Source organism: Cnephaeus nilssonii (genome assembly GCF_951640355.1).
Source record: "Cnephaeus nilssonii genome assembly, chromosome: 3".
Lineage (NCBI taxonomy): Eukaryota > Metazoa > Chordata > Mammalia > Chiroptera > Vespertilionidae > Cnephaeus > Cnephaeus nilssonii.
Window position 1 is genome coordinate 81,413,940 of NC_137074.1, and position 27,339 is coordinate 81,441,278.

The 27,339-nt window shown below is 37.6% G+C and overlaps 1 protein-coding gene across 9 annotated transcripts in view; it reads right to left on the reverse strand.

Annotated features, from left to right (window-relative positions):
* Positions 1 to 27,339, reverse strand: part of EPHA6 (EPH receptor A6) — a 1,012,702-nt gene that overhangs the window by 828,284 nt on the left and 157,079 nt on the right. For all 9 annotated transcript variants that reach the window (XM_079766996.1, XM_079766992.1, XM_079766995.1 and 6 more), the window contains one exon: positions 1,571 to 2,234. In XM_079766996.1, the coding sequence (XP_079623122.1) occupies positions 1,571 to 2,234 (664 nt within the window). The remainder of the gene's footprint in view (positions 1 to 1,570; positions 2,235 to 27,339) is intronic.

Consider the following 27,339-nt stretch of genomic DNA (forward strand, 5'->3'; position numbering starts at 1 on the left):
TTTATATTTATTTCTACCAACTACCGAAGTGATTAATAGATAGTAGATATTCATAAATGTTAATAACTTAAATTAATTGTTCTAACAGAGCAGATGAAAATTTACACACACACACACACACACACACACACACACACACACACACATATGGTGTCACATTAATACTTGAATTATGGTTTATTCATATAAATTCCAATTAATCTGCTAGTTAGGTATGTGTAATACAGAGATTAGCTTGGGAAATAACTTGTTGATTGATGGCAATAGGGTCAAGGATAAAAATATTATCAGAGGATAGAAATGAGTGATGTGAAGGAAAACATCACGAATGCACACTGTACACTCATGTCTCTACAAATTATAATATAGGTAACAAGCCATAAGAACAGATGAGTCTAGCAGCAGCTCTACATGAGCTGATAATGATTATCATTTGTTAAAAATCAATTTTGCTAAACAATGGAAGGAATTTTAAGGAATGTACTGGTACATGAGAATGTAACTTCACAGAACAAGCATATTAAGTAAAAAACCATCAAGCCATCAATGATTGTCATTACTTGTATTTCTATAGTCAACACCATGAAAAATACACATATTTAATAATAGCTAATTACATAAATTGTTAGGTTATAAAATGACTCTCTAAATATTTTTAAAACTTTATTTTTACCAATTAACACCCAGCTTCTCCTATTTTAAAATATGGTAGAACTACATGGATAGTATGTCTAATATGTTTATCCCAAGTTCTTATTGTCTTCTTAATCTCATTGAATAATTACTCATATATATGAATTTTTCTTTAGAATATTTTCCAATGTAAAATATTTTATAGAATCCACCAAACAATACTTATGACTTACTTTTCTTCCATTATAAATCTTTGTTATGAGTAAATAACATTTTTAAATTCAATTTATATTGATATACTTCAAAGAAATATATTTTAATTTTCAAATAGTAGAGAAAATTGGCTTATGCTTCATAAGAATATACTGCAGACATTTTATACAAATATTAAAATTTTAAATGGCCAAAATACTCATCATTGGAAGTGCTAGTGAACTTTTCAAAACCCAAGTGTTTTTTAAGTATATAAAATCTTTAAATATTCACACATATTACTCATAACCCTTTAGTACATAAAAGCATGTTTTTCTTATTTATTCTCATCCTTTTAATAAGTATAAATATAGAACCAACAAAAAAGTCAATAAATTCAATACAGTGCAATAGAAAACAAACGTATATAATTTACTATTGAGAGTGAAATATATCTACTTTGTTACTATTTGCCCAACAATAAATGTATTTCTATATTCGTGTGCTGATTATGAGTCCTAACTACAAAAGAAATTCATATAGATTATCTTCGTTAGGGATATGTAATATTTTTAAATGTATGTATTTATTAGATTAATAAACCTTAATAAAATAATTCACATAAAGAAAAATAATTTCATTTGGAAAACTATAGGTATTATATTATCATAACAATGTGAAATGGAATAGTTCTAAACTTAAAAGGCTGACACTTAAACGTATAATAAATTTGAATGTTTCTTACCATGGCAAGAACCCTCAATCTCTTCATATCCTGTACTGCAGATGCACCTTCCCAGAGGAACCAGCCAATCTCCATCAGCTCCACAATATAGTTTAGGAGTGTCACGCTCTTCTGCACTCTTCACACAAGCACCCCTTACTTCAACCAAAGAGGAAGAGTCAACCCTTGGGATGGTGTCAGGAAACATGGCCAAGTTACGTACAGTGAAGGGGCACTTTTTGTAGAAAACACGGACTGATACCAGGGCAATGCATGCCCCAATGTCTTGAAAAGCCAGATAAAATCCTTTCCTTTCTATAGGCCCCACCTCACGAATTTCAGTGTTGAGCTTGAGGATGCGATCACCCAAATCCATCTGGGTAAAACTTTCATCAGCAGCAATTGTATCGATCTTTGTATACTGGCTTGGCTTGAATTTAATTCCATGGGACTCATCTGATTCCACATAATACAGATTAAATGTTTCTTTGCAAGTCCCCAAGACCCATGGGATGCTGTTACAATCCCTCAGCGTGAACTTCATTTCCACATAAATTTTCTGAGCTGCATCTCGGGAGATCCAGTTCGTACGAAGCCAATTGTTTTGATTTGGTTCCATTACATTGCATACCTGGTATGTGTGAATGGGCCTGTTATGTTCATCCATTTCAGTAATGGCATCCCACTGCAAAAAATAATAATAACAAATGTTTATAAAACTACAGTGGTTAAACAGAAATTATTACTTTCCAAATTTTCTATATTTGCAAAAGAAAATGAATAAAAAGGATACAACGAAAGCTAGTCCAAGCAACTATACACCAATATTTTAACCATGACCTTTGGTTAGGAGTATGGGTTTTGGACATACCACCTGTCCCGGTGAATCTTAACTTTCTATATAATAGTTGCATGATCAAGGGCTACTAAATTTAAACTCTGGTTTTCTTAAATGTAAAATGCACCTAGTTTCACAGGGTTGTTGTAAGGCATGAGTTAATTAATATACGTAAAGCACTTCAAATAGTTTCTGGTACACCGTAACAAAGTAAAATGGCATATCTGATCAAATAACTAGACCAGTGACAAATGTACTCTGGTTTCCCATCTATCCTCATATCCAATTTGCCACCAATTGAGTATATGTACCATTATTCAATTAAATATTTACATGTTCATTTTAACAAGAGATAGATACAGATAAGCCTTAGATTTATTCAAGAAATATTTAACAGGCAATGTTCTGGACCCTGGGAATACAGCAATTAACAAGCTAAACAAAAAAACCTTGCCTTTATGGATCTAACTTACAGTGAGGAGAGACAATAACAATAAAAATTGTAGCCCTGGCTGGTGTTGCTCAGTGGTTATAAGCATCAGCTCCCCCCAGCACCTATGGGTTATGGGTTCCATTCCTGGTAAAGGGCACATACCTGGGTTGCAGGTTTGATTCACAGACTGGTTGGGGTGCATGTGAGAGGCCACCAATTGATGTGTCTCTCTCACATCATTGTTTCTCTCTCTCTCTCTCTCTCTCTCTCTCTCTCTCTCTCTCTTTCTGTCTCTCTCCCCATCCCTCCCTACTTTCCACCCTCTCTGAAAAGTAATAAAAAAATATATCCTCATTCTCTGGGACTCATCTGATTCCACATAATACAGAATTTTTATAAAATATTAAAATTGTAAGTGAAGAATTTGCATAATATAGTAGAAAGTACAATGGGAAAAATTAAGGCCGGAAGGTGGAGAAGAGGGTTGCGATTTTAAATAGAGTTTCCACAGAAGGTCTTACTGAGGAAGTGACATTGGACCAATGTCTCAGAGTTGAGATAGTGAACCTTGAGAAAATAGCACAAATATCCTGAGGCAGGAATGTACAGGTATATTTTAGGAACACCATGAGTGGGCTCTAGAAACACACGAGGCAATAAGAATAGAAAATCAGAAATTAGCAAAAAAATAACAACCCTTTACAAGCTTTCTAAGCACTTTGGCTTTTGTTCTGAGCTGGATCACTAAATATATTGCTTCTGCATTTTACATAAAAGCATTCTGCCACCTATTTAAGTAGAAGAACCTTATTTATCCTTTTAAAAAAATTTAATGAAAATCTTTGAGAACTTTGTAATTGTTATTGTCAGTATTTATGCATAGAATATTGCATAAGTCTATAATATAAATTTATATTGTAATTGCATTTTATTTGTATATAGTTGTAATTTTCAACAGAAAAACCATTCTGAGAACTTTATAGCCAGTTTGGGGAAACAGGCTATTCACCATAGTTTCTCATTTATATGAAAGTTTAGTGGAAATTATAAACTATTTTTATAGTGAATAAATGTTCAATTTTCTTGATTTTATACTGTAGTGATTTATAATAATAAGATTATTTAATGCATTCTGTTTGCAGTTTCTCATTTTAATTGGCTATACAGAGTCATTTAATCAAGGCTGGTTGAGTGTCAATTATCACAGTTCCTAATAGAATGGCTACTTTCTTCAGTCTACAAATCTATTTTGAGACTAAGTACTTTTAATTATCTATCATCAATTTCCACAAATAAAGTATTTACATTATCCACCAAGGAAACTTAAAAATATTCTGTATCTAAAGTTTTCATTTGGAAGTTGCTTGCTTGAAATTCAGAGTATTTTCCAGAAGTAACAGTAAGTTTCTGTGAAAAGACTTTTGTACACACACTGAGGAGACAAAGGGAAGCTGGGTAAATAGGGACAGGACCACAGGAAGGGAAATGAAACTGAAAACCCAGCAGGACGGACTCACTAGGACAACCTGGCTGGGCAGGAAAGGACAGCACACACAAGAGACAAATGTTAAAATGTATGGATGTTGCTAAGACAGGCAGCTTGCTGATAACCAACCACCAGGTACTAAGGTGTAAAAACCAATCCCAAGGATCTTGCTAAGACAAAATTCTTTGAAAGGACCAATCAGGAACTAGCAAGCACACATAAAAAAAGTGCACGCACTTCCCCTCTCTCTCACCCTCCCTGTGCTAGATTTTTGAGTTAATGGCAGGAGGTGCACTCCCCATCGCATGGCTGATGGCCACGTGGGCCTCCACACATGGACTATAACACTTTAATTCGCTTGGATACTGAACTACTCCCGACTGTAACATGAAAAAGGAAGCTCTGGCACTGGTCTGCTCCTGGAATCCCAGATGTACCTTTTCCAGGATTGGCTTCTCTCAATAAACTTCAGTTCCACTAATCATTTTTGCCCACGACCTCATTCTTCAATTTCATGAGACAACGAACTTGAACTCAAACACCCACATTTCAGTTTTACACCCATTGTTTGTCAGTGTAATCCAATAATCTCACAGAGACTCACATAAAATTATCCATCTTAATACTTTTCATCCTAGCATATCATGGGCCTTAGTAAGTGTTCAAAGGATAGCAATGCTCATGAACTGAGGTGGTTTTGTAGGTTTGGCCAAGAAGTGGTGGTGGGGGGGGGACTTGGACCTTAAAGAATTATAAGATTCAATTAGGCAGAGGGAGAAGAGTAAATAGAAATTATTGTATAACACTAACCTCTATGAATACACATTAGAGACATTTTAGCCCTGTACAACATACATATATTCAGTGGATAAAAGTTTTTGTCCCTATTTAAAACAAACAAAGACATAATTTATTCTCTGCTGTGAAATACTTATATGTACACAAACCTAGTAATTGTAGAAATCACATAATGGAAATATGTATCAAACCAGTCATTAATTCTGCTGTTAAGTTGGTCAATTCAGTCAGCTGCATGCATTTATATAATAGCAATAAACCCCAAATACTCTGTCTCCTCAAGCTCATTAAAAAACAAACAAACATGTTTTATATGTAGGTATTAAAATAAAATACCGCCCCAGCCAGTTTGGCTCAGTGGATAGAGCGTCAGTCTGTGGACTAAAGGGTCCCAGGTTCAATTCTGGTCAAGGGCACATGCTTGGGTTGTGGGCTCAATCCCCAACAGGGGGCAATGATCTCTCATCATTGATGTTTCTATCTCTCCCTCTCCCATCTTCTCTGAGATCAATAAAACATATATTTAAAAAATACAAATATATAAAAAATTACCAATATACCTAATGTAGAAAAGAACACAGTAAATTAAAAATAAATCATACATGTTCTGCATAAAATATCTTGCAAACTATATCTGTTCTTATGGCCTGGATGAATAAAATAGAAAGCTTTTTCTGTCTCATGGTTATTTTATAAGCCCTTTCTTTGAATCAAGGAGTAGATAAATGATTTACAAACTGATGGATGGAAAAGTTTTCCTACTCAATGAGAAGTTTTTGTTAAGCGAAAATTAGTTGTATAACAAAAGTTTCTTTCTTTAAGAAACTTCAAGGGCACCTTAGATGTAATGACTACTAAGGACAAATATTTACATTGAATTTATATTTGTTAAAGCTTTTTCACAAATATTAACTCCTTTGATCCTCATCAGTCCAATTAAAGTAAGACAGATAATTTCTGTTTCACATTACTAATAAAAAAATCTAACACACATATCTAGGAATTAAATTAATTGTTTGGTGAGGCATGGACCGACCAGGCCTTCTAACTTAACTTTCTGTATTTTATAAGTTTTGCTGGCCTCAGACAGATTGCACCTTCCAGGACTAGCAAATTCTTAGAGACAGCAAAGGGCTCTGGCATAGAGAATATCTTTCATATGCAAACCTTGTTATAACTTTTTATGCCCAAAAGGAATTTAGCTATTTGGTCTACTTTACTTAGCTTGCTATGGAACTACATAAAACAAAACAAAACAATACAAAAACCTAACTGTGTGTAGGTGGGGATGGGTTTTAGAGAACCCTTAGGCAAATATGGATTAAGTACTGTTCAGAGCTCTTTACATTTCCTACCACTTCCAACAAACATTTGCATTAAATGGAACTGCCCAAGAGATCCATTAGTGGAAAAATGTCCTTGGGTGTTATAAAGCATTAGGCTGTATTCACACACTTTGACAACTTCAGTCATGTGCCAAGTGTTCTTTAGTGGGTAAAAACTCCTCCCCCTTTTTAAGACAAGAAAACACATAAACCATTTTCTAATGTGAAATATTTAGATTTATGTAAACATTGTAATTGATTAAATCATCACATCTATCATTAATTGTGCTGTAAAAATAGTTGGTCAATTCTGTCAGCTTCTGGCTTTTACATAGTAGGAACCAAACTTGCAATATTCCAACTCTTCTATCTCATGTTGTTTATTTGATTTTTTTAATATTTTAATATAATATAAAAATAACTCAGTAAAATAAAACTCAAATTATACATGTATTAAAAAGATAAACTGAGGCAGTCATTGGGGAATCAGATGACCTTCCTTTTGAGGCAACAGCGGGAGGCTAGGTAGTCAGGAATCAGGACTATGGGACAGGGGAGGAAATAAAACTGGGGAACTAAGGAAAAATATGTCAACAAACAGAAAACAACTCTGAGACCATGTGGATTCCAGCAACAGAGAGGAATCGACAGGACTACTCCAGCCATGAAGACAGAAGAGAAGCAGTCCAGAGATAGAAGATGCTGATGTGGCCTTCCCATACTAGCAGTTAGCAGCTGTGCGTCACTGCAGGTTGCCCAGGACCAAACCAGAGAGAGTCGGACCTGCATTACCACCATTTCTCCACCACCCAGAACTGTAATGTCAGTGCTGACATGTACACATAAGGAACTGTTGGACATTGAAATTGGGTCTCAAAAGAACTGTTGGCCCAGAAAGAAACTCACTACAGACTGATTCATTTGCCTGTCAGCATAACCATTATTGCTTTTCTCATTTTCGGTTCTTATAAGTGTATTTCTAATAGCACATGATCTCACTCATCTAGGGGAAATAATGAACAACATAGACTGATGAACAAGAACAGACCCAGAAACAAGGAGGCATGGATCAGACTGTCGGGCCTCAGAGGGAGGGTAGGAGAGGGTGGGGGTAAAGGGGAGAGATCAACCAAAGGACTTGTGTGCATGCATATGAGCCTAACCAGTGGTTAAGGACAACAGGGGGATGGGTCATGCGTGGGGAGGGGTGTGGGATGGGAATGGGGGGATGAGGACAAATATGTGATACCTTAATCAATAAAGAAATTTAAAAAAAAAACACACAAAAAACTGGGGAACCCAGCTAGGTGAAGTTACTAAGGCAGCCCAAATTAGTGGAGAAGGAAGGTCACATGCAAGAGTAATGAACTTTAAAATATATAGATATTGCTAAGACAGGTCGCATGCAGATAACCAATCACAAGGTAGTGAGGCATACAAACCAATTCCAAGGATGTTGCTAAGGAAAAATTCTTTGAAAGGACCAGTCAGAAGCTAACCTGTCTGTAACATGAAAAGAAAGCTCTGGACACTGGCCTGCTCCAGGAACCCCAGCTGCACCTTTTGTAGGATTAGCTTCTCTCAATGAACTATCGTTCTGCTAACCATTTTTGACCATGACTTCATGCTTTGATTTCGTGAGAGAACTAACTTGGACTCAAAAATCCCACATTTTGGTTTCACTTTCTCAAAGAACGAAAAGTGGTCTTTCTAATCAAATAGTCTTTCTAATCAAGAATATTCAGATATTTTTTTCTGATAAGTTGACCCAACACCCAGGGTTCAAAAATATACCTTTCAAATTTATACCTCTTCCCTTTGAAAATCTTTAGAATTCAATGGGAATGTAAATAGTTATTTTAAAAATAAACTGAAAATTTTTAAAATAAAAGCATACAGTCTTTTTCTCAACATAGAAAGCTAATTATAACTTCAAATGGCAATGATAAATCCTGATAACTTACTCAAATTTGGGCCACAGCTTAAGAAAACTTGTAGCAAAAGAAAACGGCAATTACCTTCATTCCTACATACCTCTGTATCTCCAGAGAGAAAGGGGAGAGGGAAAAAAATTACATCCTAAATACTTTAGGACCCTAAGCAGCTCTAAAGCTAGTCTGATTTAAGGGGGGGAAATCATTTACAATCAATGTTAAATATGTTGATATAGGGACTAGGGAAGGAAGTAATCTAATAACACTGAAGTATGAAACAACTATAGGAAAATACTTTGGTTTTTATCTTTACCTATGCTTCCTAAATGCATAAGTACTTATTTATATGTATGTGGAATTGCTTTCCTCTCTTTCCTTTTCTCTATCTGGCTTTTAAAAAATCATGCATCACCTGGCACAGGGCCCACGCCATCCTGAAGGGGGCAGCAGTGAAGGACAGGAGCGCAGCCACACCAACACTCAGATTGGCCTGTGCCACCACCATGAACCCGCACAGTGAGCCCCTGACTAGCCATAACTCCCGAAGGATGATCGCCACGCCCTTGTAGTGTGTGGCACACTACCTCACCGAGGGTTCCAAGATGTCCATAGTGACCACACGCCAGAGAGACATCCAGTGCCGCACCTCCCTGCCCAGACTTCCAGACGCCACACTCCAGCAATCCGCACTGTCAGTGCAAGCCAAGGGGACCCTGCGCTCCACCCTGCCCAGGCCCCAGGACCATGCTGCTGGAGTTAAAAGGAGCTACCAGTGCGTACCCTGCCCAGGCCCCCAGGACTCAGATACTGGTGCAAGCTGGAGCCACCCAGCACTGTACAGGCTCCATGACTGCACTGACAGTGTGGGCCAGGGGCACCTGGATCAGCATCCCACCCAGGCACAGGACCACACTGCAAGTGTGCTGCCAGAGGTACCTAGGGTGCCACTGTGCCCCAGGCGCTGGGGCCGCACATTAAATTGCATGCCAGAGAGTTCTGGGACCTCACACGGAGTCACATATCATAGGAACGGTGCACGTGCCCCACTGAACCCGAGCATCTGCAGTGGACAACTCAGGGACCAGATCTTTAGGGAATGGAGTGCAACTCAGAGCAGAGATAATAAAGGCATGGGACTCAAGACAGACCCAGCTTCTGGGCGAGGAGTCCTGTATCTTTGGACCACTAGGGGCTTCAACCTCTCAGAGCTCAAGCAGGTTGCCCAGGGCCAGAAATAGACAGCAACTCTCATTACATAGAAACAAATACAAATAGAGAGCAAAAATGGGGATAAAAAGAAACAATCATCAAAGCAAAGAAAAGGAGGAATCACCAGAAAAGGAACTAAATGAAATGGAACAATCTGTCAGAGAAAGAATTCAGAATAATGGTTATAAGGAAGCTCAAATGTCTGGATGAGAAATTCACCAACATGTGTAAGAATCAATTGGAAATGAAGAATGACATAACTGCAATCAAGAATACAATGTAAGGTTACAAAGGTAGACTTGAAGAAACTGAGGACCGAGGTAGCAAGTTAGAAGCAAGGGTAGAAACAACACCCAATCTGAAGAGCAAGTGAGGAAAAAAAAAATTAAAAAGAAGGAGGAAAGTATAAGGGAGCTTTGGGACAACATGAAATGCAGCAACATCTGTATAATATGGGGGCCAGAAGGACAAGAAGTGGAGCAAGGAATAGAAAACCTATTTTAAGAAAGGATGAGAGAAAAATTCCCTGACTTGGAGAAGAAAAAAAGTCACAAAAGCACAGAGTCCCAAATAAGATGAACCTAAAAAGACCCACATTGTAATTATAATGGCAAATGTTAACAACAAAGAAAGAATCATAAGGGCTGCAAGAGAGAGACAGAAAGTTACCTACAAGGATCTCCCATTATACGATCAAATGATTTCTTAACACAAATACATCAGGGCAGAAGGAAATGGAATGAGGTATATAAAATAACGAAAAGCAAGGGACTGAATCCAACAATACTCTATCCAACGAGGCTATCATTTAAATTGAAGGTGAAATCAGGAGCTTTGCAGACAATAACAGGCTAAGGGAGTTTATGACCACCAAACCAGCAATGAAAGAAATCCTAAAGGGACTGGTGTAAGAAGAAGGAATAGAAAAGGATGCACAAACACAGACAAAAAGAATAAAAATGGTAACAAACAAGTACCTATCAATAATAACCTTAAACATAAATGAATTAAAAAATGAATTAAATACCCCAATCAAAAGATATAGGGTGGCTGAATGAATAAGAAAACGTGACCCATATATATGCTGTCTACAAGAGATCCACATCAGAACAAAGGACTCACACAGACTGAAAGTAAAGGGATGGAAAAAAAATTTTTTCAGGCAAATGGAGATGAAAAAATAAAAAAAAGGATGGGGTAGCAATACTTTTATCTGACAAAACAGAACTCAAAGTGAAGGGCCATAACAAGAGATAAGGAAGGCCACATCATAATACTAAAGGGAGCAATTCAACAAGAGGATATAATTCTGGAAAACATATATGGTCCCAATGCAGGAGCACTCAAATACATAAAAAAAAACTTCTGAATGATATCAAGGGAGAGATCGACAGCAATACAATCATAGTTGGAGACTTTAATACCCCATTGACATCATTGAATAAATCTTCTAGACAAAAAATCAACAAGGAAACAGCAATACTAAATGACTCACTAGATCAGATGGAACTAATTGATATCTTCAGAACACTTTACCCCAAAGCTACAGAATATGCATTCTTCTCAACTGCACAGGGACATTTTTAAAGATAGACCACATATTAGGACATGGCTAAGTCTCTACAAATTCAAGTAGACTGAAATCATATCAAGCATCTTCTCAGATCACAATGGCATAAAATTAGAAATCAACTAACAACAATAAAAAACAATCAAACACATGGAGGCTAAAAAGCATGCAATTAAACAATGAATGGGTTCTGAAAGAGATTAAAGAAGCAATAAAAAACATCCTGGAAAAAATATCATGAAACACACAACAATTCAAAATCTATGGGACACAGTGAAAGCAATTCTGGGAGGGAAGTTCATAGTACTACAGGCCTACCTCAAAAAAAAAAAAAAAAAAAAAAAAAAACAAGAAAAATTGGTAATAAGTTATCTAACCAAACAACTTACAGAATTAGGACCTAATTAGATACTTCTAGAAAGTGGACATACAGAAGGCTAACAGGCATATGAAAAATGCTCTAAGTCACTAATCATCTGAAAGATGCAAATCAAAAGGAAAATGGGGTATCATTTCACACCTGTCAGAATGGCTATCATCAACAAGTCACAAGAGCTGGCAAGGATGTGGGGAAAAAGGAACCCTCATACACGTCTGGTGGGAATGCAGACTGGTGCAGCCACTGTGGAGAACAGTATGGAGTTTCCTCAAAAAATTAAAAATGGAACTCCCATTTGACCCAGTGATCCCACTTCTAGGAATATATCCCAAGAAACTGAAAACACCTATCAGAAAGAATATATGAACCCCTATGTTTATAGCAGCATAATTTACCATAGCTAAGATTTGGAAACAGCCTAAGTGCCCATCAGCAGATGAATGGATTAAAAAACAGTGGTACATCTACACAATGGAATACTATGCCGCTGTAAAAAAAAAAAAAGAACTCTTACCATTTGCAACACCATGGATGGACCTGGAGAGCATTATGATAAGTGAAATGAGCCAGTCAGAGAAAGATAAAAATCATATGATCTCATTTGTGGAATATAATGAACAACATAAACTGATAAACAAAAACAGATCCAGAGACATAAAAGCATCAAAAAGACCATCAAACCTCAAAAGGAAGACAGGAGAGGGTGGGGGAGGGGGTACAGATCAACCAAAGGACTTGCATGCATGCATATAAGTATAACCAATGGACACAGACAATAGGGTGGTGAAGGCCTGGGCTGGGGAGTGGGGGCAGGCTGGGAGAGGTCAATGAGAGAAAAAGGGGGACATATGTAATAGTTTGAACAACAGAGAATTAAAAAACAAAAATTAATAAAAATTTTAAAATCATGCATATTACTATGCACTATAATAATAAAATTAGTTAAGTCTCAGATTTATTTCTACCTTCATTGCAACAGATCCCAGTTATAATCTAAAAGTGAGATAAATAGGAATTAAAATACTTTTTTTGATTTATTTCTTCAAAATTTGGTTATGATAAATAAAGGGAAATATGCAAAAATCCTATATAACAAAAGGCTAATATGCAAATTGACCAAAGAGTGGAATGACAAGTCACTATGACATGCACTGACCACCAGGGGGCAAATGCTTAACCCAGGAGCTGCGCCCTGGTAGTCAGTGCACTCCCACAGGAGGAGCACCGCTCAGCCAGAAGCAGGGCTCACGGCTGGTGAGTGCAGTGGCAGCAGGAGCCTCTTCCGCCTCCACAACAGCGCTAAGGATGTCCCTACTGAGGGCTAAGGGAGCGGGCCTAAGCCATCAGTTGAACATCCCCTGAGGGCTCCCTGATTGTGAGAGGGCGCAGGCCAGGCTGAGGGACCCTCCCGAGTGCACAAATCTCGTGCACTGGGCCTCTCGTAGGCTATAACAAAAGATCATTTAAGAGAGAGAATCTAAAAGACCAAATGCCTTGTTAAATTAGCTAGCTTTACATTGGTATGTGCTTAATTAATAAATGAGATAGCCTATTATTATTTAGATTTTCCCCCAAAAGTAAAAGATAATCTCAATATTACAAGAAAACCAAGAAACAACAAAATCATGTATCACATAAGTAATAATTCCTATTTAGGTTCCCTGTATAACTTGCTACCAAGTGTTGTTTTTTTAAAATTTATGCTTATTGTTGAATTTATGCTTATGGATGCCCCCAAACTCCCTCCCCTCCTTCCCCACCCTGGTTTTGTTTTTACTTGCAAGTATTTTGTAGTATGTGGCAGTAACTAATTATTCCTCACCATAAACTAAATTTAAATAAGAAAAGGAGGCAGGCAAGCAGGAAAAATCTTCAACTTCATCTTATGAATGAAAAAGTAAAATAGAATAGCTGAGAATGAAGAGAAGTCTTCATTAGGTAAAATGGCACATACCTGATCTGTTCCAAACATTCTACCTCTTACATTCCATAACCCAAATAAACTAAAGTTGTTGAGTGCAAACAGGAATCTCATTATGTAATGCTGTAATGGCTTAATTTTTAAATCATAAGCTTCTAATATTCTCTACCAAAGAAAAGCTTGTTAAAGGGGCCTTCATATTCTAATGTGAGATTTTCCTCAGAACCACTTAAAATATTCACTTTGAGTCAATATACTGACACACATTTAGAAAATTAGTGCCCTGAATTCTGCTGCTAGGCATGTAGTTAATAACATAAATCTGATTTTGCAGCAGAAAATTGAAGGCTCTACATTTAAATGATAACTAGTTTTGAAGGATAAAACAAGAAGCAAAATGCATCATGTTCACATACATTTCTATTCCACTTTGGGCAAACATAAAACTTTTTTATTAGCACTACAATGATTTATTTTTAAAAGAATGACTCAGTGGCGTGTCTGGAAGACAACTGCTAAGACTAAGCAAATTTTATAAATAAATTTATTATTTTAGGTACATTTGTCCTAGTAAAAAATCAAAATATTATAGAAGAGGAATAAATTCCATTAAAAAGGACCGATTGTTCTGATTAAAAAATTGTAACAATGAATTCATGAAGATTAAAAATTCTTAAATAGAGTCTATCTTCTGAATGTCTAAAATCCTTAATTGGTACAAAAAGCTGAAATTTTCACTTAAATAATGAATAAGATGCTGCAAATATCTTTAAGTACAATTTCTACTATACATATATATATCCTATATAATAAAAGCCTAATATGTAAATTGTCCCCTCGACCAGGAGTTCGACTGGAAGTTTGACCAGTGGGTGGGGCCGGCCAGCCAACCGCCCACGGCCCCTCCCCCTGGCCGACCCCACCCCAACCGGCGGTGGCTGGAGGCAGCCGGGGCAAGGGAGGCCCCAGCTGGCAGCCAGCAGCCGGCAGCCGCTAGGGACCCTACCTGTGCACGAATTTCGTGCACTGGGCCTCTAGTATGTATATATGGTAAATATTCATCTTAACTATTCTGTCTTACGTTCAGTAATACATGAATACCATGTTAGGTGCCACAGTACTTCACAAATATAAAAAGTGTATAAAGTAATCTCACAAACATATTTAATTTCATTCTTTTACTGTAGAGAGAATAAAGCATATTATCTTTGTTTTATGGATGAGGAAACTTACATAAAGGAGGGAATTGACTTACTTGAGTTTACAAAGAACACACAGAAGAATCACCACCACAATTGTCTGAAAAGTCCTATTGGCCCATATGGAGGTTTTGAACTAAAATAAATTTAAGAAGCAAGTAATCTCCATGAGGGAAGGGACAGTGTTTTATTCACTATTATATCCTCAGTATCAGGGGGATACAATACTAGGGTCACAGTAAGTTCTTAATATTTGTTGAATATACAAATTAATAAGAGATGGATCGAATTCTAACTAAAACAATTTTTTCACTAATGGGAGACTTACTATTTCTTAAATCAGGATTTTAAACATCACACATTATTGAGAGAGATATAAACTTTGAGCAATGTCCTAAATTAATATCTTACTTTAGAAATTTCATAATAACTTAGCCCTAAATAGAAATATATCAGATGACTTAATTGAAGCCTGCAAACATCAGGTGAGTCAGTCGAAGGAGAAGGAGAGGAAAATGGTATCAAGAAATGTGTCTGCATCAGGAGAAAGAGTGACCTGGGCAGTTGATATAATACCCAGGAGGCCTAGAAGATATCCTTTAATAGAAAACTCAATTATAAAAAAGACTAGCTACTGATCCAGTCAGATCATCTCTCTTTGCTGTAATCCTAATAAAGAGGAAATATGCCAATTGACCGTCACGCCCTCACAAAGATGGTGGCGCCCACAGCCACAAGATGGTGGCGCCCAGTCCCCTCAGCCCCCCAGCTGCCCAGCGCCAGCCCAAGGCGCAGGCAAGCCTTGGATGGTGGCTGCCCAGCCAATGCCCGAGGCACAGGTAAGCCTTGGATGTTGGCTGCCTAACCGCCCAGGGCCACCCAAGGCTCAGGTAACCAGGGCCAGCCGAGGCTTGTGCTGCCGGCAGTGGCAGCAGCAGAGGCGTGATGGGGGCATCGCCTTCCCCTGATTGCCAAGTCACCTCCTGCCACTGAAGGCTCCCAGACTGTGAGAGGGGGCAGGCCGGGCTGAGGGACCCCTCTCCTCCAGTGCATGAATTTTCATGCACTGGGCCTCTAGTTACTAATAAAGTCTATAGCCCTTTGTACTTTAACTAAAAGGTATAATACTTAAGTATATTAAATGGTTAATTGTAAGTCTTACAAACATAAAGTATGAATTAAATGAGTATTTGAACTGTACATGTTAATTCAATAGGGAGAAGAAACCCCCAAGAGTGTGATGTTCTATTCATATTACAGAAGAAAATGATTATTGAAGGAGAAAATATTTAAGTTTTCTCCTTAAATGCTGCTGAGAGATCCAGTAAAATAAAGATCATCCACTACGTACTGGAATTGATGACAGAAGGTTTATGGCAGCTATGACAAGAAAAGGTTTGGTGGAGTGCCGATGTGAACAGAGGCACAATCTACATGCAGAAATCTGGAGAAGAGTGCTTTCTAATTGTAGACATGTAATGTGTAAAATGAATTTGTACAGATTCTTTCAAGGAAAGGAGATGATTCTGTACAAATCTTTAATTTTATGTTCTGCTCATTAATGTTGTTTAGCACTTCACAAGGATATCTATTTTGACTTGGTTTCTCAAAATACATTAGACCTTCACAATTCAAATAAAACTCTAATTCTACCGAGGACTTAAAGTTCCATGGGAATGGTCTCTGGTAGGTCAAAGCGTGCCTGACATCAGAACCCTGCATGTGAAACTATAATAATCATCAGCAACTCCAATGACTTCTAAGATTTGTCTACATTAATTGACTTAAAATTATAAATTCCATGTGCTATATCTGACTGTCTAACTGGAATAAAATTACTATAGTTTATAATAATTAATTTTGTGTGGCATATTTGTATTTAATGATACTTAAATACAGCAGAAGGAAAATTATAAAAACACAGGCACTATTCTTTTCAAATAACTTAGTGGTAGTGATTTCCAATTAATAAAAATTATTTTGGAACATCAAATTAGTAGTAGTTAGAAGGGAAATTTTATACTGCTGACAATGTTTCCATACACACACCCCATTTCCAATTTCACAATTTATTAATTACCTAGAGTATAGTTTAGATCTATTCTATGCTTCCTTCCATTAGACTTTTAAAAGAATAGCATGCCGTCCCATTTGTTTATTTTCTCTTTAGTTCCAATTGCCCTAGGAGTAGTATCAGTGAAGAAATTGCTTCGGCATATGTCTGAGATTTTGCTGCCTGTGGATTCCTCTAATATTTTTATGGTTTCCTGATTTATGTTTAAGTCCTTTATCCATTTTGAGTTTATTTTTGTGTATGGTATAAATTGGGGGTCTAGTTTAATTTTTTTGCATGTATCTGTCCAATTTTCCCAATACCGTTTATTGAAGAGACTGTCTTGACTCCATTGTATGTTCATGCCTCCTTTGTCAAATATTAATTGAGCATAATGGTTTGGGTCGATTTCTGGGTTCTCTATTCTATTCCATTGATCTATATGTCTGTTCTTGTGCCAGTACCGGGCAGTTTTGAGAACAGTGGCCTTGTAATACAGCTTGATATCTGGTATTGAGATCCCTCCAACTTTGTTCTTCTTTCTCAGGATTGCTGAAGCTATTCGGGGTCTTTTTTTATTCCAGATGAATTTTTGGAGAGTCCATTCTAGGTCTGTGAAATATACCATTGATATTTTAATGGGGAGTGCATTGATTCTATAGATTGCTTTGGGTAGTATGGACATTTTAATGATGTTGATTCTAAAAAGCTTTTGTACAGCAAAAGAAACCATCAACAAAACAACAAGAAAGCCCGCTGCATGGGAGAACATATTTGCCAATGTTATCACCGATAAGGGCTTAATCTCCAACATCTACAGGGAACTCATACAACTCAACAAAAGGAAGATAAACAACCCAATCAAAAAATGGGCAACGGACCTAAATAGATACTTTTCAAAAGAAGACAGAAGGAAGGCCATGAGACACATGAAAACACGCTCAAAGTCACTAATTATCTGAGAGATGCAAATCAAAATGACAATGCAGTACCATCTCACACCTGTCAGAATGGCTATCATCAACAAATCAACAAAGGACAAGTGCTGGCTAGGATGGGGAGAAAAAGGAACCCTCATTAGGCCTATATGCATGCTTACAAGTCCTTTGGTTGACCTCTCCCTCTTACCCCCTGTTGGGCGTGAGGGCATGAGTGGGGGGGATGGGGGGTAATGAAAGGATAAGGACACATATGTAATACCTTAATCAATAAAGAAAAAAATAATTAAAAAAAATAAAAGAACAGCATGCCTTTCCCCCTGGCCGGTGTGGCTCAGTTTGTTGTGCTACATCACTTGCACCATAAGATTGCTGCTCAGGGTGCATACAAGGGGCAACCTATTGACGCTTTTCTCTCACTTCGGTGTTTATCTTTCCCTCTCCCTTCCTCTCTATATGAAATCAATAAAAACATATTTTTTAAAAAATAAAAATGAATAAAAGAACAACATGCCTTTATATAGGATCTGACACAATTATTACTGTGCCAAAGCCAGAGACTGTAATAAACTTACCATGTTATTTCTAACAACCTTTAGAAAAAGTTTAGTCTTTTCTTAGGAAAAGTCACAAATAGCCAACTAGACTTTCCCAAATTAAGTAACTGCTTAAGCAATAGCCAATGGAATAATTTCCTTGCTTTGCTTCCATGCCAGCTCTACAAATCCTCTGCTTTTGCTCCTGTAGGCAGAGTGACCCCAGCTTTAATACTGCCTGATTCAGTTGGCTCAAAAAACAAAACAAATAATTTTGAAGCTAACCCAATAACAATGCTTAACCACCATTGCAAGCTTCAAGGAAAATAAACCCTATCCCTGGATATTTCATATTATATCCACAAAATAGCAAACTAAAATTGCCGTTAGCATAGTAATAAAAAACCTTATGATGCATCACATAGAGTTTTAAGGTCAGGTTAGGAACATAAATCTTTCAGGTCTAAAATATATTATACAGAACAAATGAACTCAGACTTTTATGGTTAGGTGCTTTGTAAAAGACAAAAATTATTAGATATTAATTATCATGTATACTTCTGATTAACTCAATATTCTTGAGAGATAGAAGAATATGAGGATGTTATAAATATAAATTTATGAAATAGCTTTCAAAATATATTTTTATTGATTTCAGAGAGGAAGGAAGAGGGAGAGAGAGATAAAAACATCAATGATGAGAGAAAATCATTAATTGGCTGCCTCCTGCCAATTAATAAAAACATTTTTTAAAAAATAAAAATAAAAGAACAACATGCCTTTATATAGGATCTGACATGCCCCACACTGGGGATTGAGCCTACAACCCAGTCATGTGCCTTGACCGGGAATCAAACCATGACCTCCTGGTTCATAGGTCGATACTCAACCACTGAGCCATGCTGGCCGGGTTTATGAAGCATTTTTATATGAAGATACTCTAAAGATAAATGAAAAATATATGTCTGTGTGTTTGCTTACATTATAATTTTTCTATAAAAGCTTACAATTCATAAATCCAATAAGTAAAATATTACACATTTCCTAAGTAGCTAAAAATTAAAAGAATTAAGGAAAATAACATTTTTCAAAAAAAATGAGTCATAGGGGAGAAGAAAAAATTTTAAGCCTATAAGTATAAGGTATATAAAAGCTCCTGAGAAAAGACAAAATATATGTCAGTTACCAAAGAATTATTTTTAAATACATATTTTTAAAAGATGAAGACTCCCAGATTTTATAATAAACATAATCCAACTCCAACATACATATTAGCTGTAGATGCACTCTCGCCTTTCTAAATTTTCTTCAAGCATATAAAACTCATCTTGTTTTCTCTTCAGTTTGCTCAGTTCCATTCTATTTCCAAACATGAGTAAAAAAATTAAAAAGTTGCTTAGCCAAAGGATCTCTCTCACACAAAAATGTTACACATGTGCATGATGCTAATAAGAGTAGCAACTGCCCAGCAGTATTGATAACAAAATATATAACTCATACAACTTGACATCAAAAAGGCAAACAATCTGAGTAAGAAATGGGCAGAGGACCTGAATAAATTATTTCCAAAGAGGACATAAAGATGGACAACAGACATATGAAAATATGTTCAGTGTTACTAATTATCAGATAAATGCAAATAAAAACAATAAAATATCACCACTACACACTTGCCAGAATGGCTGTCATCAATAAACCAACAAAGATGTTGGTGAGGATGTGGAGAAAAGGGAACCATCATGCATTGTTGGTGGGATTGCAAATTGGTGCAGCTACTATGGAAAACAGCATGGGCTCCTCAAAAAATGAAAAATATAATTTCCACATGACCCAGCAATCCCACCTCTGAGTATTTATCCAAAGAAATCCAAAACACTAATTAAAAAGATACATGCATCCTATGTTCATTGCAACATTATTTAAAATAGCGAAGATACAGAAGAAACCTAAGTGACAACTGATAGCTGACTGAATAAAGATGTAGTAATTATATACAACTATAGGCCCGGTGCATGAAAATTCATGCACTGGAGGGGGTTCCCTCAGCCTGGCCTGCCCCCTCTCATAGTCTGGGAGGCGACCTGGTGATCAGAAGGCGACGCCTCCATCACACCTCTGCTGCTGTCACTGCTGGCAGCGCAAGCCTTGGCCAGCCCTGGTTACCTGAGCCTCGGGCGGCCCTGGGTGGCTGGGGAGCTGAAGGGACTGGGGGACTCTGGAAGCCTTGTCATGCGTCTGCCGCCCCAGTGGGGCTGAAGGAACTGGGTGCCGCCATCCTGTGGCTGTGGGCACCACCATCTTTGAGGGCATGGCAATCAATTAGCATATTCCCTCCTTATTGCCTGTGGGTGCTTCCATCTTTGCAATGGCATGAGGGTCAATTAGCATATTCCCTCTTTATTAGATAGGATGGAATATTACTCAGCCACAAAAAAGAATGAAATCTTACCATCTGTGACAACATGGATGAAGCTAGATGATGTTATGCTAAGTGAAATAAGTCAGATGGAGAAATAAAAATACCATAAAATTTCAATTATATGTGGAACATAAAAAACAAAACAAACAAACAAAATAGAATCAGACTCATTGAAACAGAAAACAGACTGATGGTTGCCAGATGGGAAGGGGGTTGATGGACTGGGTAAAAAAGGTGAAGGAATTAAATAGTACAAACTGGCAGTTACAAAATAGTCATGGGGAGTAAAGTACAGCATAGGGAATATAGCCAATAATAATCTAATAAATATGTATGGTGCAGAAGGGTGCCAGACTTGTCAAGGGAATCACTTCATAAGTTATTTAAATTTCTAACCACTATATTGTACACCTGAAACTAATATTGAATGTCAACTTTAATTGAACATTTTTTAAATTAAAGAAAAACATTTAATTGCTTAGAAAATATCAATAATACATTAGGTAAAAAAAAACCTGAATTATAAACAATGAGTGAACTATATTTCCCACTTTGAAAAAGATATATACATCTATTATATATTATTTAATAATTATATATGACATTATGTATCATTTAGCAATTACACATATTATATAACCTGTATCTTATAACATTATCTTTATACACTGAGTGGCCTGATTATTATGATCTCTGAACGCATAATAATCTGGCCACTCAGTGTATATATATTAGAGGCCCGGTGCATGAATTCGTGCATGGGTGGGGTCTGGCCAGCCTGCCCAGGGGGAGGGAACATGGGCAGTTGGCCGGCCTGCCTGCTGGTCGAACTCCTGGTCGAGGGGACAATTTGCATATTAGCCTTTTATTACATAGGATATACACTGAGTGGCCAGATTATTATGCGTTTAGAGATCATAATAATTTGGCCACTCAGTGTATATATCCATAATAATAAAAGTATAATATGCTAATTAGACTGGACAGCTGAATGACTTTCCAGACGACCTTCCGGATGAAGCCAGGGCTGTGAGGGCCGAGGCAAGCCATGCAGCTGTGAGGGCCAAGCCCCTTGCACGAATTTCATGCATTGGGTCTCTAGTAAATAAATAAAGCAAGAGTGTGCTTGCATAGACTCATGATAATAGTGTGACAGTGAACTAAGTGGCCAGAATTAAGAGGTAGTTATGATTGGCTTTTCTGGCCTCAAAAGCAACTCTCTTTCAGTAGGTGTTAAGACAGACTAGATTTCACTTCTTATACATCAATAAACTATTCTTGGAAATCTGGGAGCGAGCCATAGGAGGGAGCCACATAAAAAGCCTGATTATTTCTAATCTTGGCCAATTGGGGAACAGGGTTATAATATCTTGGGGATAGGACCGTATTTTAGCCAATACTAGAGATTTATATATCCTAATTAGCGTGGAGGTCCTTTTTCACTTTATATAAATGTGTGTAAAAGAGATAACAGTTTAAACCATAATATTTTTCCTCACTACTTCCTATATCAGCATATCTTGTCACTTTTGTGAAACAAGATGGAGAAAACAGAAAGACTCTATTCGATGACAAATGATGAGGGTTATTTCTTGTTCTTGTTTTGTTTTTTATTTTTAGAAATAAATTTAGATTGTGTTCATTGGGGATACACAAATACCCAGGCATGTCTGGCAATCTGCTGCACCCTACAGAACCACACTTTACTCTGCCAGCTGGGCTTCTTCTCAGGGTCTTTTCACTGGATTTGTGGCAATACACTGCAAATATTGGTAGAGAATTCCTCCAAAAGAAAGAAAAGAGCCAACCTACAGTGGATGCAGTAACAAAATCCGCAACATTGAAAAGTTGGAGAGTTTTTTAGTATAAATTCCAGAAATAGATGGGGTTTAGTGTGAGCAGAGACCTGAGTTATTCTAATTTGAATTTGCCTATTGATGTTATATGTAGATATGGCAAATTAGAGTAGCTATTACTAGATTAGTATTAAGGTATGAAAACATTTTCTCGTAGTGTTTGCTCTTCTGTGTCTAAGTGGATTTCAGTTTATACCTAAAAGGGCTCCTCAGTGCTTCCTCCTTTTTCAATTATTTTTTCCTTATACATCTAATTTTTGTTCCTGTCTTTCGCAAACCGCTACTGAGAATGACAAATTTCTAGGGATACAACAAAGGGCACATGTAGGTGACTGAACAAGTGTTCCAGACTAGGAAATGCAGGCACTTTATTGCCTCTCTACATAAAGCTCCTTCTGCCAGAACAGGCTAATTTGCTTTAGCTAAAACAAGATATTTAAACTTGAAGGTGAGGGTAAAAAATTTCTGGGAATCTTCACAATGGAATATACTAGTAGCAAGTAACCTTGGGAGTACTTGCTTGTATTCTAAGTTCCCAATTCTTTTGAGAATAGAACCTCTTTTTATTTGATATATTATTGCTGATGTACGCTTGGAATGCTATCCTATTTAGTGAAGCCTTCAGAGAGTGGCTTCAGTCATTAGGACCAGGTATAGGTCCTGATTATAACTAGAAATTGGAGGAAGATCATCATGTTACATTCCCCCCTCCATTACACTACCCAATTCCGTCTCTGTTCCCCAATCTAGCCTATACACCAATTTGGTGTAACTCTCTAGTGCAAGAGATAATCAAGTCAAAAATTTATTTCCTTGAATGGCAGTCCATGCCTTCCATGGCCTGACATTAATTAACTTTAATTTCACTTATCTGTGTCAGAGGCTATCAGTATTCTATCAGTCCTTCCTGCCTTTCAGGATGATCTAAAATCAACACTGTGCATAAGACCTGTTTTTTGTTTGTTTGTTTTTTTGTGTGTGTTTTTTTTTAAAATTCTCCCAAACTGTCTGTGTACACAGCAGGTCAGAAGTGCTGAGGAATTAACATCCCTAGGGGGAAAGCCCTCAACAAATAAATAACTCATGGAATTTAGTGTCTGAGACATCTGTTTTATACCATTCCCCAGAATGTCCCAGTGGAACTAAGCTCCAATTATCCATGGTATTAAGTAGCTTACTAAAGCACCCTTTATTGCTGCCATCCTTTGTCTATATCACTTTTCTTCTTTGAGCCATCCATCTCCCAAATAAACTACCTGAACTCAAATTCTACTTTCAGCATCAACTTACAAAGGAACTACAACTAAGACATTTGGTACAAAATGGTTATAGGAAGCAATTAACCCAGTAACTGATTACTCGCAGGCCAAATGCCAAGGAGGACTCTACTGCTGACAGTAAGTGAGATAGTGATAATCCCTACCATTTTGAAGTATCTCAATTATTAACAATCTAACTCAACTCAGCCAATACCCAACTCAGGGCATGGTGAACTAGGATATCATAAAGTAAATGAGTTGTGTTAATTGATATAGTATCTCAAGTACTTGAGAGACTTACACTGCAGGACGAAAGGTAATTATTAGGATAACTAGAGGCCCAGTGTATGAATCCGTGCACCAGTGGGGTCCCTCTGCCTGGTCTATGCCCTCTGGCAATCTGGGACCCCTCGGGACTGCCAGTTTTTGCCTGATCCCCACAGGCCAGGCCGCAGGACCCCACCGGTGCACAAATCCGTGCACTGGGCCTCTAGTATGCATATAAGATCTTTGGTTAATCTCTTCCTGCCCTCCCCCACTTCCCTCTGAGATTCATCAGTGTGTTTCATGTTTCCATGCCTGTGCGTTGAGTGTCTGCCCCCTGATTGTCAGTGCACATCATGGCTACCGGTCGAACGGTCGAATGGTTGAACAGACAAATGCTCAGACACTTAGCATATTACCCTTTTATATATATAGATGGCTACTGTTAAATGCCATCAATGAATTGAAGAAAGAAAAATGGAATACTCAACTCAGCCAATACCCAACTTAGGGCATGGTGTGAAATAAATGACTTTTAGAAAAATAAATAATAGCATTTATAGAAACATTAGTCTCATGCAGCCAAAAGGTAGTAGGGATGCAAGCCAGGCTCAGAATCTGACTATGCAAAGAATCAAACTACAAAGAAGGATGAATTTCCAGCTTTACTGTATCTTTTACATTAAAGTCAGGCATGTGTGGGGAAGAAAATAAGACCTAGAATAGAGACAGATGGATATATTTGAGAACTTGAATCCCCATATTTCCCTAACAACGACTGGCCTGCAAAAATGGCTCAGGGACGCTTGGTAGAGGAAAATAACCTCCCTTTGCTTATAGGATATGCAGTGGCCTTGCCTCAGGCAGATATCTAGCAAGAGGAAGCCTGCTCTCTCTCTCTCCACCTCCTTCAAGGCTTCTAAGGCAACCACTGTACTTAATTTTCAGTATAACCCAACTATGGAAATAGTCTCTCTTCATGGAGAGGAAAGGGATTACTGATCAAAAGTATTGCAGGTCTAGGCTAATAAGTACAGGTAGGAACTGTGAAACCATACTTGGGATTGATCTCAAGACTATTGAATATAAAGCCAAATAAAAAAGAGTTGACTGATACAGGATCACTCACATGTGACCAGATTTTGATAACATCTGGAGCCAGTCATTATATGATGTTAGGATACTTTGTAGTGGGAATTGGATTGTTAGAAGGGTGATAATGACCTAGAGTAAAAGAGGCAAAAATACTTGTACAAAGTTTTGATAAGGGGTCAAAAGTTTAGATAAGCATGCTAGACAAGACTTATTAAACAAAACTAAAGAATCCACCAATTGATTATATTCCTGGGATGTCCTAGGACTTGAGAGACTTACACTGCAGGAGGAAAGGTAACTCTTGGCCTTGAAGACAAACTCTTCATAAAAGCAAAAATGAATGTGCTAATGAAAACAGTCTCACCTTGAGAACTCAGCTGTGGTTGTCTATAGACAAGATTTGAAGGCAGAGTTGGGGCTTTGCTTATGAAAATGGTTCACTAGTTTCAATAGGAACGATGGTATTGTGGCACAGCAGAGGCCACTTGGCAATGCTTAACTGTAAGAGGGAAGGTGGATATAATGGTTCTAAGTGTCAAAATGGGCAGCCAAGATTGAATGACACACAAGGATCTACACCATTGGCTAACAGATTATGATGTACCCAGAAATGAGATAGATGACACCTACAATTCCAAATTATTTTAAGACCAGGTGACATCACAGCTAATGTCAGTTTGGACAATGAAGTCATTATCCTAGACCACTCTCTGCACTGCATTACTTCTCATCCCCAAAGCCCTTCAACTAAAAAGCAGGCCCAGTCCCTTTGAGGAAGTTATCCGTAATAGCAGAGGAAGCTACAAGTTCTGAGGAATTAATACACAATCAAAGCTGACCTTAACCTTGGTTTACAAATACAATAGTGCACTTGCCTTGGGGGGAGGGAGTAATAGCTCTGAGGCACCTCCCAAAGGCACTTCTTGTACTTGAACCATCTTCTCAATCTCTGTTTATGTTTAAGTTCCAGGTTCTCTGCAAACCATGCTATAGTCAAAATGAAATAATTATTTTAACTCTCTGTTCCTTTCTCTTTTCCACCTGTGCCTGTCATTGTTCCCATAGGACTTCTTACCCATCCAAATTCTATTCATACTTCAGAAAATTTTCAAATGCCACAGATTTAATAAAGCCTTTTTTCTTTTAATCTTTATTGTTGGAAGTATTCCATAGCTTCTCCGTTTCCCCCCATTAACCTCTTCCAGCCCACTCCCATCCTCCCTGGCCTCTGAGCCCTCAGGACCCCATTGTATGTGTCCACAGGTTATGCATACATACTGTGATTCCATTTATATGAAATGTCCAGAATATGCATATCTATAGAGGTAGAAGATAGATTAATGTTTGCCTAGTGCTAGAAGTTGGGAAGGGGTGAGGTGGGAGGAGGGTAGGGAGGGATTGTTAATGGGAACAGAGTTTTTTAATACATTCTAAATTTGTGGTGATAGTTGTACAACTCTGTGAATATACCAAAATCACTGACTTATACACTGTAATTGGGTGAATTTTATAATATGTAAATTATATATTTATTAATTAAATGACATATTTATTAATAAATATCCTATATAATAAAAGGGTAATATGCAAATTGACTGAACGGCAGAACAACCAGTCACTATGACATGCACTGACCACCAGGGGGCAGATGCTCAACACAGGAGCTGCCCCTTGGTGGTCAGTGCACTCCCATGGGGGAGTGACACTCAGCCAGAAGACCAGAAGCCGGGCTCACGGCTCACGGCTGGCGAGCACAGCAGCGGTGGCAGGAGCCTCTCCCACCTCCGCGGCAGCACTAAGGATATCTGACGGTTTAGGGAGGGGGCCTAAGCTGTCAATCAGACATCCTTCGAGGGCTCCTGGACTGCGAGAGGGCGCAGGCCGGGCTGAGGGACCCCCCTCCCCCCAAGTGCATGAATCTCGTCCACCGGGCCTCTAGTGTTAAATAATAATATTCATCCTTTTATCTGGTGTACATCATATCTGTGTTATTTAAAATGGCCCAGCTTCATGTTGAACAATCTCAAAGAAAAAGGTAGAATTGTACCTTAGAACAGTACCTCAGGAAATGAAGGGATCTGGGAGATTTATTTTGATACTCAATTCTTCATCAATGAAATAAAGTTAAAAGTACCAATCTCACAGTTTATTTCAATGACTTAATGAGATAACACCTGTACAATGTATAGCATAATATCTAATATGCAGTATATATTGAAAATATTGGTTCCTAACCTGGAGGAAAGTCACCCAGGTTATTGAAAGGATGATAGTCCCT